Source organism: Pseudorca crassidens, chromosome 14 (assembly GCF_039906515.1).
Source record: "Pseudorca crassidens isolate mPseCra1 chromosome 14, mPseCra1.hap1, whole genome shotgun sequence".
In the NCBI taxonomy this organism is placed as follows: Eukaryota; Metazoa; Chordata; class Mammalia; order Artiodactyla; family Delphinidae; genus Pseudorca; species Pseudorca crassidens.
Window position 1 is genome coordinate 11,647,304 of NC_090309.1, and position 14,967 is coordinate 11,662,270.

Genomic DNA, 14,967 nt, shown 5'->3' on the forward strand with positions numbered 1-14,967 from the left:
TTGGACATCACAAGAGGAGACTTTTCAGTTGGCCATTAAAGATATAAAAAGATGCCAAATACCATTATTCAGGAAAATGGAAATTAAAACCTCAATGAGATACTACTACGTGCCGGCTAAAATTAGGAAGGCTAACAATAACAAGTGTTGACAGGATGGGGAGCAACTGGAACTTCATATGATGCTGATGAGTATATAAAATGGTAAAACCACTCTGGCGTACTGATGGCATTATTTACTGAAATAGAACATACATATATACCCTCTGACCCAGTTCTACTCATAGATCTATACATAACAAAATCAAAAACACGTACAAGAACATTCATAACAGTCCCAAACTAGAAAACAAACATATCCATCACTAACAGAATAAATTAATAACTGTGGTATAACCATACAGTTCAATTCAACAGCACTGAAACATGAATAAACCAATGCTACACGCAACATGGATGAATCTCAAACATAATGTTGAGCAAAAGAAATAAAGCACAAAAGGATACATAGTATATGATTTCATCTGAATTTCAAAACCAGTCAAAGGTGTTAGAAAGCTACGTAGCGGTTATCTTTGGGCAGAAGTAAAGTAACAGTGAATTGGGAGGGACAGAGCAGGGTTGGAGATGGGTTGTCTCGGTTACATCTTGATCTACATAATATCAAACAGATTTTCATACTGTAGGTAGTTCATTGAGTCATGCTCCTATGATTTGCACACTTTTCTGTGTATGGATTTTTATTCAAAACAGATCATTAAAAGCCAAAGAAGTCTTATAAAGGGATGAGGTGGTCAGGAATGATAGATGCTGGAAAGAGAGCAAGAAAGTTGAAAACTAAGGCAATCTCATAGGATTTGGTGACTGAAAGTATTCATGACCATTATGAGAAAGCAATTTAGTAGAAGAGTAAAGTCATTAATGAGGGGGAACAAGGGGTGATGCAATGAAGTACTGAGTATAGACTCTTCTGAGAAACGCAGTGATGCCAAGTGTGTTAGAGAGAGGATGGTAACTCTACTAGGTGGGGCATAAACTGGTGGTTAAACTATGAAAAAGCCCTTTTTAAGTGTAATAATGCCCTGAGATACGCTAATAGCTAGTCAGAATTGAAAATTTTCATGCATCTTCAAAATCAAAATAAGTCACTCTTTGAGATCTTGCTCATGAGATCTTTTCACTGAGGAAAAAATATATATATTCATTTACCTTCCTCCTCCCAAAAACAGAAGTCCAAGGGCCATGTGATGGGCTAAGTGGAAACCATAGTTCATTTCACCACCTGTTTTCATGTGCAAGAAGCGACAAAGCTGCAAAACCTTCAGGTTCCCCGAGCCAGCCATCACCATGGCGAGAGACAGCAGCACCACACTCAGGCAAGTCTCCAGGTTGTAAGGACCTGTCTGGAGACGCAGAAGATGACACTATAACCGCTGTGCTTACCTTTTCTTTATTATCAAAACTAAAGCAGCCAGCATTAGACTACAAATGTTCACAACTTTAAAAAATCTGAAAAAACAACTATTTTCCCTGATTATGAAATTTAAGTTCCATGTTGAAAATTCAGAAAATAAAGTATCAAAAGGAAATAACAATCACTTGGAATACTAACAGCTGTAAACATTTTGGCTTTCTTTTTCTCCAAATCTTTCCCTGTATCTATTTTGCTTTTAATGAAACTGAGATATTACTATACACAGTATTTTTAAGCTTTTTAATCTATTTTATTATGAGCAATCTTCACTCATAAAAATTTCTTACAGAACATGATTTTGATAGCTCCTCTATATAACAGTGTAGATACACCACAGTCCATTTTTTGACTGGTTTTAGATATTCTGTTTCCAATTTTCTAATATAAATAATGTTGATTAAATGTGTTGCTGCTTTTTTAACCAAGAAATAAAATCTTGCAGCCTTACTATCATCAGAGCAGCAATCCTCAAAACAACTGCATTTTTACTAAGTACTAATTTTTTCAAAAAGCAGTTACCATGATTCAGTACTGAGCATGGCACAAGGTATGACAATCCATGAAGGTTATGGCTTTTCTTATTTATTTTCTTGTCACAAGAATTAGATGCCTTCAAGCATAGTCACATTCTCACCTAATATCCCAGAACTAAAATGCAAAGATAAGCCAAAGCTTCAAAGCTCCCATTCTAAATTCAAAACCTGTGCATATATTTGGCAACACATAAGTAATCGAATTATCAGTGAATTTTCTTCAAGTTTAATTTTATTCCCAAGGAAAATCATCATAAAAAGACTTACTACAGAAGCATTAGGTGCGGACAAATAAGTCATAAAATCTTTTGCAAATTTATGCTGGAAAAACAAAAGAAAAAAATTAAGGTTAAAAGAAGCATACTAAGACTCTGTAAAAAAGAAAACAGAACACAGTAAACGAAGATACTTCTTACCAAACAGTTAAATGCTGATAAGTTTTCTGAGCCAGCAAATCGAAAACCCAGAGACAAACAAGCTCCTGCAATTATGTAGACATGTGCCTGCCTGAAAACAGATCACAAGAAATTTAAATACTGTCCTTGTCTTGCTTTAAAATTCATTATTACTATTATTTGGAGATACAAATAATAAATATTCCTGTTCTCTAAATTATCAATAGTTTATATTCTTCTGGGAATGCTCAACTGTGCCTCTACTCAATCAACTGGACAGATTTCCGTCCGGTTTTCTTCAGTGGAAGCACCATGCGGCTCTTGCTGATAAAGTCGGCCTCTTGCCTGCACTGTTTCATATGCAGCAAAAGAAGATAATTTTTAACAATCACTGCCAATTTTTTTTAATGGAAAGGATAAAAGAGGAATATGTACAAGTTAAAACTCAGACACCGTTTTTTGAGGGTAAGAACTCTATACTTCAGAGAGCCAAACGAAAAACAAACTTGTGAACATCTGGTAAATAATGGTTAAAAACATGGGGGATTCAGAATAATTACTCAAATCAAGGACAGTATTACTCCTACACAGTATATTCCAATTCATTTATCTGACAGATGCTAGAGTAGCTGATTTGTACTACATGTTTTAGGACTTACGACAAAGTTTCCAAATTCAAATCCTCTGAACACGGCAATTCGATTTCACTGAGAGAGATACTATTTTCTCTTATAATCTGTCAAGACAGAAGGCAAGAATACTTGGACATTAACATTCAAGTTACAAGTATTTAATAATTTGAAGAGTAACATATTGCTTATGGCCATATTTATATAAAATAAGCTTTACCCAACCATCTCATTCAAAGGCCTATATTTTAATCACATTGAATGCAATCCAATTTCAAATCTAAGATGGGCCAAATAACTGAATAGGACTGAACGAATATAAACTGGAGGACTTAAGTATATTCTGAATCAATAACAGAGTAATAATGTTTCATGCAAGTGAACTGAAATGCAAAGATGATGGCCACAGAGCAGAGCTGGGGCAGGAGTGAGGGGAAGCAGCAAGGAAAGTGGAAGAAAGCAGTTGCAGAGAACTCTAACCAGAGACATATATTTCTTACTCATGAATGTTTCTAGTATTAAGCCTACCTACCTACCAAAGGTGAGGTTAGTCACCAGATTAATTACACAAGCTAAACTAAACTGTCAATATGTGAATCTGTAACTATTGTTTAGAAACACATCCCTTTCCTTTTAGTATAAGTGTGAACAAGAATTTATTTTTTAAAAAATACAGACAATATCTAACTTTAACAACCAAGAACTGATTTGATTCTCTTCACTTAAATACAAATAAAAAAGATAAAGCTATATATTCTCTAAACTTATGAATGCAAGTACATAGATGTAAAACTCTGAAGATTTATTCCTATAATTCTTCTTAGAAGACTGTTCAGGGGAGTAATATTTCAGGATGCTTTCCATAATAAATCAATAAGTATTCAGAAGTCGCTTATGATACAATCTTCCTAGATACTGAATATCACCAGATCAAAAAACTTGAAATACCTTGTCTCTTTGATAATCTCAGTGAGGTAAGCAACTATGTTGGCTGTGTAATATAGGCTGATAACTACTTCCATCTTTCTTCCTTCCTCTTGTCTTTATTTTCAATTTTGGATGTATTTACTCAGAAATTGAGCGACATTCTGAAAAACTGATATAACTCCAAAGTGAGTAATTAATATATTCATGGATAACCTGATTATAACATTCATATAAATTAGCAATATCATACAGGAATGGAATATTTCTATTTTGACAGCAGACATTTACAAGCTCCTTTTTGTCTTCAAAAGAGCATATAGCCTGGAGCTTGAAGGCCTAAGTTCTAATCCCAGCAGGGCCACACACTAGCCCTAGGACCACATCTGTAAAAATGAGCAAAAATAGACTTCCTACCTTCTAGGTGTCTCTGAGAATTAGAGGACTTAACCGACTCAAAGCTCTTAAAATTAATGCTTGGCACATATGCTCTGCAAGTGTTAGCTCCATTATTATCACTATTATAGATCTGCACCATTGCTATCACAAGACCACACTTGATCATAACCACTTTAAAACATCACTAAAAACTTGGGTTATAAATAACTGTGGGGGGACTTCCCTGGTGGCAGAGCGGTTAAGAATCCGCCTGCCAATGCAGGGGACACAGGTTCGAGCCCTGGTCCGGGAAGATCCCACATGCCGCGGAGCAACTAAGCCCATGCGTCACAACTACTGAGCCTGCGTGCCACAACTACTGAAGCCTGTGAGCCTAGACCCATGCTCCACCACAAGAGAAGCCACAGCAATGAGAAGCCTGCGCACTGCAACGAGAAGGGGCGGATAGGGAGGGTGGGAGGGAGACACAAGAGGGAGGAGATATGGGGATGTATGTATATGTATAGCTGATTCACTTTGTTACACGACAGAAACTAACACACCATTGTAAAGCAATTCTACTCCAATAAAGATGTTAAAAAAAAAAAAAAGGAGCCCCCCACTCGCGGCAACTAGAGAAAGCCCATGCGCAGCAATGAAGACCCAATGCAGCCAAAAAACTTTTTTTAATAAATAAATAAATAAATTTATATACAAAAGAAGAAAGCATGCAGTCCAATTATGTCATAAAATAATCCTGTTTTAAATAAATACACAGCTGTGGGGGTGGGGAGCACACTTCAACCCAGTCCTTGTAACCTTTTCCATGGTCTCCTAAAGTTTAAAAAATAGCAAGAAATATAAGGAGTAATCAAAGGGAAACATGTAATCACTTAAAGGCAGGTTGAGGCACACAGGAAACGAACAAGAAAAGACCACCAAACTGCCCTGTCTTGTACAGAGTCTTATACAGAAACCTCAAGTTCTGAAGTCCTAACAGCTAGTTTCAGTTTTGCCCCACCTCTTACTAGCTGGATGGTTTTGGACCAGTCTGTCCTCTTTCAATGTAACAGTGATATACTGAACTCTAGCTACCGTGCACGAGTCGCTAGGAATGAAAGATGGAAAAGACACTGTAGCTGGCCTTGAGAAGTTCATGGTCTAATAGATACACAAACAGATAATCAAAAGTAGTACATCGTTCCTCCCCATACAATGGGGGCAATACTTGAACAATTTATAGCACAACACCGCAAAAAAGAAAAACATTAGGCTGCAGAGGAAAGCTTTTTATGAAGGAAAACGTGCTATGAAGATGCTAGTTATTGTATTTGACACATGCCTTAAATTCAAACAAATAAGCAGTTTACAAAGTGACCTTTTTAATCCCACCTTTGATGCTAAGTTGCTCCCTACAAGGGACCCTGCTACAGAATCAATGAGATGAGTGGGCGAGAACTAGGAGAAAGTGGAGAGTGACAGGCAATATCAACCAATAGAACTGTGAATTTATTATATGTCCTACTGTGTATCCCTGATGTAATAAAGACCAAATTTAAAATTATTAAGTCTGAAGTAAAATAAGTATCAGAGAGATAACTTTGTATTAAAAGTCCAAGAGACTTCCGTGGTGGTCCAGTGGTTAAGACTTCATGCTCCCAATGCAGGGGGCCCGGGTTCAATCCCTGGTCAGGTAACTAGATCCCACATGTCGCAACTAAGAGCCCACATGCCACAACTAAGTGCCCGCATGCCGCAAGTAAGAGACCGCATGCCACAACTAAAGATTCCACATGCTGCAACAAAGATCCCATGTTCCACAACTAAGACCCAGCACAGCCAAATAAATAAATATTTTTTTTAAAGTCCAAAGACTACATTTCCACAAAAGTTTAAAGAAAGAACTGACATGAATTTTCACCTTCCATTTGAGAATACAGTTACTTGTGTACATGTTTAACTTCACTTTGTAAACAAAATTTAGTAAAATAAAGTTTTCTCGAAGGCAGTCTGCATATCAGACGCATCTTAAATGCAGCATAGAACTTAATATGGTGTCTTGCATTTGCAAAGGTTCAACAAACATATGCTGAATGAAGAAGAAGTATGTTTTCATCCTACAGTGTACATTTACTTTCCAAAAGGAACTGATACCTCTGACATCTATATGTGCTGGGAGTTAAATGTCTTCCTGACCCATGAACCATGTGTGATCAGGGCAGACTCAGCCTCCAGAGGATAAAAGAACTGAACTAAAATTAGAACCGGCAGACAAGAGACAGGGTTTGACATTTGATTACAAGTAAATTAACTGCCTGCTTTAAAACAAAATGTATTTGTGTGTGTACACAAATACACACACAGAGATATGTATATATGTACATATGTATCGACACTCTTTAGAGGAATACAACAGAAACTAGAGTCTTCAAAGACAACATGCACAATGTCCCAGACAAATCAAAATTACTTAACATAAGAACAGGAAATGCAACATATTCTCAGGAGAAAAGACCATGGAAAACAATCCTGAAATGACCACACTGTTGGCATTATAAGAGAAGGATTTTAAAGCAGTTCTTCTAACTAGAAGGACAGTATGCCCATAATGAGTGAAAACACAGAAAATCTCATCAAAAAAAGTAGAAATTATTTTAAAAAAAAGGAAAAACTAAAAAGTACAGTAAATGTAATTTTAAAATTCACTTCATGTACTTAATAGGAAAATAAAATGCCTGAAGAGTGAATGAACAGAAAGATAAATCAATAGAAACTTGCAATCTGTAGAAAAGACAGAAAAAGAATAAAAGATCAGTCATCTCATATATACACTACCAAATGTAAAACAGATAGCTAGTGGGAAGCAGCGCATAGCACAGGGAGATCAGCTCGGTGCTTTGTGACCACCTAGAGGGGTGGGATAGGGAGGGTGGGAGGGAGACGCAAGAGGGAAGAGATATGGAGATATATGTATATGCATAACTGATTCACTTTGTTATAAAGCAGAAACTAACACACCATTGTAAAGCAGTTATACTCCAATAAAGATGTTAAAAAAAAAAAAAAGACCAGTCATCTAATTTTTGACAAAGGAGGCACAGGAATACAGTAAGGAGAAGGTGTTTTTAACAAACAGTGTTGGCACAACTAAATATCTATATTTTTTTAAATGAAAACCTTAACCCTTATCCTCGTACCATAAACAAAATTACTTTGAGATGAATTACGTAATTATACATAAAAGCTAAAACATCAGGGCCTTTAGAAAAAAATAAATCTTCAGGCTAGGCAAATATTTTTTCCACAGGACACAAAAAACAACCATAAAATTGAAAGTTGATAAATTAGACATTATCACATTTTTTAAATTTTCTACTCATCAAAAATAGTACTAAGAAAATGAATGGGCAAGTCAGATTAAGAGGGATATTTGCAAAACATTTATCTGACAAAGGATAGCTTTCCAGAATATATAAAAAATTCTAGCATCTCAGTAATAAAAAGATAAACAATACAAAAATTTTTTTAATGGGCAAAAGATATAAATAGACATTTCATTAAAAAAAGATATATGAAGAAGCAATAAGCAAATGAAAACGTTCTCAACATGCAAATTGAAACTACAATAAGGTATCATTACATATTGACCAGCAGAGCTAAAATTAAAGACTAACACCACCAAATACTGGCAAGATGTGCAGCAGCTGCAGGACATGCAACAGCCAGCATTCTCATACACTGTTGGTCCAAGAGTAAAATGGTGCAACGTCTCTGGAAAAACGTTTACCAGTCCTTATAAAACTAAACATACTGCTACTCTATGCCTCAGTAATTCCAATACTAAGTATTTACTCAAGAGACACTAAAACATAAATCCACACGTATATCTGCATAAGAATATTTATGGTACCAAAACCTGGAACGAGCCCAGGCATCCAACAAAAGAGAATGAAAAAAGAAACTGTGGTATATTCATACAATGGGATACTACTTAACAATAAAAAGGTTGAACTACTCATATACTCAATGGTGTCTCAAAATCATGCTGAGTGAAAGAAGTCTTATACAAAAGGGTATACATTGTGATTCCATTAATATTAAGTTCTGTATTGGGCAAAGTAATATATTTTGGGGAAAAAATCAGGAAATTGGTTGTCTTGGGGATGGGGAGTAAGTGCACAGACTGAGTGGGAAGGGAACTTCTGGCCATTTTGATAAAGGTTTGTTTCCATGAATTTATACATTAGTTGAATCCTATCAAATAGTATAATTAAAGTTTGTGCAGTACATTATATACAAATTTTACCTTAAAAGGAAAAGAAAAGAGGTAAATATTGAATTCTAGTTAATAACACACATGCTGAAGTACTTAGGGAAAAGTGTATGATTATCTGTAACTAACTTTGAAATTGATCAAAAAATAATGGGTTGGATAGAGGAAGAGATAAATGGATAGATATGTGATTAAACAAGTTTATACAGTAAAATATTAATTGTAGAATCTAATTGGTTGTATGGGTGTTTGTATAAAGTTCTTTCAGCCTTTATTTTGAAATTTTCTCATTAAAACATTGGAGGGAGCACTCTAGCATTCTGAAGGATAAACACATTTATTTTCTAAATAAAAAGGTACTGAGGACATGGACAATTAAAGGGCAATATTTAGTTACAATACTTACAATATTTGATTTGGAGTTTTTACAAAAGAGTCTGTTTATTTTTAACTATTTGGCTTATTGCGTAAACATGCCATAAAGTAATTAAAACAACTTCTTACATACAAGGTAAAAAATTGTCACAAAGTATAACAGTATTTTAGATAAATGTATCCTTATTTAGGATAAAAATGTCAAAAATACTTTTTTAGAGTTCTTTGATACATTTAATTTTTAAAAATCAGCATTTCTAGTGCTCTGTAACCGAAAAAGGAAGGCTGTGGTCTGTGCTCAGCATACAATCTTAAAATGACAGTTCCTACGTTTTCAAGAAATACAGTAATCATAACCATCACTATTGCCTTCAAAAGAAAAAGTATTTTATAGGTTTTAGAAAATCCCACAGGAAATCATAATTTTATGTGAGTAAAGATATAATAATATTTATTATACCTACGTACTTGAGGAACGTTGCTATCAACCCACTTGGAATTTGGTAAAATATCATCCCACAAAATCAGGCATCGAGCAAGCGTCTTAAAAAATGCAATACAGAACAATTAATTACAGCAGGCAAAGTTCACAGATTTTGTAACAATGATAATACTGTTAATAGAACAATTTAAGAATTAGTTCCCAACTGATGAAAATTTTGAAAAACAAAGTATATAGTATCAACCTAAGCCACTCATTAAAATAAACAGAAGATTTATATTTATCTCAAAAAATCTCACATTGACTTGATCATCACTGAAGTTTGAAGGAGTTGGAGAGAAGTTTTTAAAACTTGCTCCATAGAAGAAAAATCATAAAGAAAAGAATCATACATAGATCTGTCTACATAATTAAAGCCTTTCATATGCTAAAAGCATAAACATTGTAGAAAATGGAAAACCTGAATCAAATTTATGTCAGTTACTGTAACTAATTATACCCTTAATAGTATTATTGCATTAATAATAATGAAAGAATGTAAAATAAAGTAGTAATGAAGCCCCAGTGTCTTGTTACTTATTAGGAAGTTTTGAATAATAATGTGAAACGTTAAAATGTCACTCCAAGTATTATATATCAAGGTGGTTGTCTTTCCTGGCAATTCCTACAGTTATATTTGGGAAATTTCAAAAGAACACTACCAATTATATATACACATGATGGATTAACAGTAAAGCTCCCTCGTGGAGACATTTTATAGACTCCTAATGTTAACAGAAATTAAAAATTGCCAAGTACCATACCCTAAGTAAGAGAAATTCTGGCTTCACAAAATCCAGCAAATACATGGTGTCGGGAGCTCGGAGCCAATCTGCAATGGATCTGTTGGTGGTGGATACCAATAAGCATTATTGCTCAAGAAGAGAATAAGAGCATCAAGACCACAAGACAGATTTCAAGAATCTTCTTTCCACTCCAACCACTGTCCTATTTTTTCCCATAGTACTTCACGTCCTCCAACGTAATACGTAGTATGTAGGTATTTCTTACTATAAGTTTCCTAAGGGCAGATATTTTTAGCTCTCTTTTGTTAAATGAAACATCTCCAGTGCCAAGAAAGCAATGTCATATACTTTCATCCAAAAAGTAGATGAATAAACCTGTTTTTAACCACTTCGTTAATTTTGCAAACATTCACTTTGTCTAAAAAAAGAATTTACAACATTGAAAACTTTCTTTAATCTTAGAATGTTTTTTAAATTAAAAGACTTAAAACACAACTTACTCTTCTATACAAAATGTAAAAGAATAAACACCAAACATCTACTTTCAAGTGTCAGCACTAATTACAGGGCTTGAGGAGGCAGACAGAATAGCTGTTAGGAAAGCTCCTGAACTAAGCAGAAACCATTTTTATGAATGGTAACCAGGAATATAATAATGCTAAGTATTTCTGATCTACCCAGGCCTCACAACAACAAGCAAAATTAATGAAAAGGAATTTAGACATTGTTTGTCAGTGACATCAACTATAAAATAAAAGTGAATAGAAACTGGCAACTGTATTATCAAATATCATTAAAATAACCAAATGTATTATTTCTAGATAAAACTCTATATAACTTGTAGTACCTGAGAGCACTAAAATCAGGCTGACCTAGCACAGGAGAGGTAAACACAGTAAAATAATTTAGTTTTACTACTGAGGTCTGAAAGGAAGTCACATGGTCATGGCAAGGGATGGGGTGAGGAGATGCGGTACCTGTTATTGGTTTTTAAGTAGATCATGGCCAAAGCGAGAGTGGCACCTGGACAAGTTACATCCACATTTATGGTATCTCCTTCCTATCAAAAGAAAAGTTTGTATAAAAGAGCTCTGAATTATTATAAAATTCTTCTGAATACTAACCTATGCTTAAAATTAACATATTTACACATGTTGGTATGAAAACTACTATTTTCAAATTAACTTCTTAGCTTCCAGAAGTTTGATCTGTTGCTTGATTTGGACTTACTTTGATTTGATAACTTGGAGATTTATGTTTCTCCCTGTGCATCCCTGCTTGAAAGCGCCTATGGCCTCCAACCATGTACTGGTAAAGCTGCTCGGGTACATTGAGATCAGACATACCTATCAAATTACTGCCGTGCTGTAAACAAAGTGACAGACAAGGGAAAGGAAATTTTACAGAGTAAGATCCATAACACATACCCATAACAAAGAAAACAATAAACTAACTTCAAAGCCAGTCTTCTGGGTTTTTTTATCAATTAAAATCTCATGAGTTAATACTCAGTCTGTTAATAATTCACATTAAAAATTATACAGGCAAGTTAATACTCTCATTTCATAAAATACATAAAGGCTTCAAAATACAGTTAACTGCATTAACAGTTAAAGAAAATATTAGGCAGGTAAATGAACCCTGAACTATGAACACCTGAATCCTTTCATTATCGTGCCTGTGAACTAGTCCAGCAACAATAACCATAATAATAACTTACTGAACGCTTAACGCTCTTCCAGGTATGATTCTGTATGTTTAACATGGATTAACTTACTTAATAAGACAATTCGATCAAATAGCTACTATTTTACAGGTGAGGAAAGGGAGGCACAAAGAGATTACACCCAAGATTACATAGCTAGTAAGGAGCAGCAGTGGATATAAAACAAGGCAGTCTGGTTCCACAGTCCATCGAGCTGCTTAACTACTAGAAAATACTGTAGTTAACTGATGTCAGGACTCACTGGTCAGGACCAGAATTCACGTCCCAATTCCCAGTATGATGCTTTTCCATTGTTTTATCTGCCTCTTTAGTTCATGTGTCAAATGTGAAGAGTCAAAAGCCTAAACGACAGTCGACTTTCTTTATATAATTCAGTTTCAGTATAACACTGTATTGGTGGTTCTTCAAAGGACCCACATTCCAGCTGACGTAGTCATTTAATGTTTTTCTGGTAACCCTACACTACGTCTACTGGATGGGGTTAAAGATGGGGAGTCAGAATGATACTGCATTCTGTCACAAAGCAGCTGCTATTGTGGCAACGTTCTGGGATACCTAGTGAACACCAGGGCACCAAAAGAGAGTTCTGGTTTATCTCTAGTCCTACAGACTCTTAAGGCTCCCCATCATACACCCATCTTCACTTTTTTCTGTTTTCTTACTGAGTGAACTGTCATTTCTTCATCTTATGTCTTGAACTCTTTTCGAAAAACTTCATTCCCTTAGTTCATTCATGAACACTTATATCTAAGCCAGGGGGGAAGAAACCTTAAAGCCCCATTCTTCACTACAATTTCTCTCCATTTCCAAATCTGGCACTTTGAAAAATATCCAGAAAGAAGAAAGAGCTGAGAATCACAGTAAGTTAAGTCACAGTACGGCAGAGTGGTATTCAGAGTAAAGTGTCAAGGCTACTCTCTCAACAAGCAGAATTTGTAACTGAAGCAACTGCAGGCACAGACTCTGCTTACCCCCAAGCAAACCATGCCCAGAGCCAAGCCAGCAGCCAAAGAGTAAGACTCTCTGTCCGTGCAGTATTCCATTTCAGGACCAGGGGGCCGTCCTATAAAACAAAAAGTAACACAATTCAAACTGGCCTCTTAAAACCCTAACTCGTAAAAGTTTTAGAGTTAACTTTCTAGTAAGTTGCATAAGAACTATGGATTCAATATAACCCCACTAAGAAAGATCTGACGTTATCACAAATGGTGTCCACAACTATCAGTTTACCACAAAATAAACCCCAAACGTGGTTCTTCTAATTTGCCAATCTGAAAGCAATCACTTTAAAATACTGTCAAACCTTGAGTTTTATAATTAAAAAAAAAAAAAAATTACCAAAAAAGGGGAAAAAATTTTTTAAAGGGAGGGATGCTCAAAAAAGCTTCAATTTGTAATTTCTTTCCTTTTGTTTTTGTTTTGTTAGCTTCAAATCTATTCAGATGTGGTAAAAAAATGTTCAAATACTGATAAGGAACAGGAAGGACACTCCCTTTAAGTTTTTAAGAATGTTAAATATTATGCATCCAGACACTTATTTTGAATCTATATAATACTGAGCCTTACTATGATAGAATTTCTCTGTATCGATGCTCTAAGTTTGACTGGATGCAAAATTCATACTTTAAAAAGTACCCCCTAATTCTAACTCCACCCCTTTTAGGGCAGCAAAATGTATTATATATAAAGACCCCTTCCACCAAAGAAAAAGTTCCCATTCCTGGAATTTCATCCCCAGGAAAAAGATTTTTTTAAAAAGAAAGAAAAATTATACACAAGTAATCAGTGTAATGTTTATTGCTTAATTAGCAAAGAATTAAAAACCACCTAAAAGTCCTGAAAATAAGACAATGATTAGGCAATTTATAGAAAACCAACTCAATGAGCTATCCCACAATATAAAATTAATTTTAAAAGCCATCTATGACAATGATATATGAAAAGAGCAGTACAAGAACAGTACGTACAGTCTGACTGTAATTATACAAAAGAGCATACGCATATGAATCCAGATGAAATCTTCTGTATACAATGTGAAACAGGTGTACTATGGCTGTGAGATATGTATAATGTTGGCACCATTAGCTATCATTATGATATAGCCAAAGAATGTTAATTACCTTGCAGATGAACAAGCTTTAAAAGCCAGTCCTGAGTATCTTCTGAATAAGTGTTTCTCAGACCAATCACTTATGCTATTACGTATTTTGCTGACAGGAAAATTTTAGTTTTGTGAATATTTCATCACTGTAGTTGACTACACTGTTGATTCCAATTCTTCAGTGTCCTACAGCGCCAGTTATAAATACATCCACACTCCTGACAGAGTTTCCTCTGTACCTGAACGTGTGACTGGCTTTGAACTAGGATCCTGGCTGGCACAAGGTAAGCAAAGGCCTAAAATGCGCTTCCATTATTTGGTTCTCCCTCTTGCCCTTCTGACATCACCATAAAAGAAGCCTGGGTCCCAGAATAAGGCATTTGGAGCAGAGTCTGAGCAGCAGACCCACAGATCTACAGCCTGAAGCAGAGATGCCCGGGAAAATTTTGTGGCTATCCTGAAGTGTATGTAGAAAGATCCTGAACAGGATAGAACAAGACATGCAAGTATGTATCTAAATTACTGAACGTACCAATAGTACTAATAGCATTTCCATTTCTCAGAAGAAGATGATAACACGTAAGACACGTTTCCAAAAAATGCAGACTTACGATAAAACATAAAAAATGCCTTTTATCATGAACATATCCACCAGCATATAGAGGAAAGCCGGAATCAATCACTTCCATTCTGTTAGAAGTGTTGTTGTCCAACAGAATAAACATTGTGCTTTTAGGGATCAAAACAATCAACTTTGAATTTTAAGTGTAGACCATTGCCAGACATTGCCTAGCAAAGACAGAGCAGGATAAGCAGCATGCTCACATGTGATTAAGACCCTAGGCTACCTCGTTAAATGGGGCCACTGGAGCTCAGTAATGGGCTGGCCAAGTAAGTATGCAGACCAATAACCTGCATAGTAACATCAGCCTT

The 14,967-nt window shown here is 35.3% G+C and overlaps 1 protein-coding gene across 6 annotated transcripts in view; it reads right to left on the reverse strand.

The window, feature by feature from the left end:
* ANAPC1 (anaphase promoting complex subunit 1) overlaps positions 1-14,967 on the reverse strand; it is a 121,478-nt gene that overhangs the window by 45,221 nt on the left and 61,290 nt on the right. For all 6 annotated transcript variants that reach the window (XM_067704375.1, XM_067704376.1, XM_067704378.1 and 3 more), the window contains 9 exons: positions 12,905-12,996; positions 11,438-11,572; positions 11,185-11,267; positions 10,226-10,304; positions 9,449-9,523; positions 3,061-3,137; positions 2,423-2,513; positions 2,274-2,327; positions 1,209-1,402 (listed from right to left, as the gene is read on the reverse strand). In XM_067704375.1, coding sequence (XP_067560476.1) covers positions 1,209-1,402; positions 2,274-2,327; positions 2,423-2,513; positions 3,061-3,137; positions 9,449-9,523; positions 10,226-10,304; positions 11,185-11,267; positions 11,438-11,572; positions 12,905-12,996 — 880 coding nt within the window. The remainder of the gene's footprint in view (positions 1-1,208; positions 1,403-2,273; positions 2,328-2,422; positions 2,514-3,060; positions 3,138-9,448; positions 9,524-10,225; positions 10,305-11,184; positions 11,268-11,437; positions 11,573-12,904; positions 12,997-14,967) is intronic.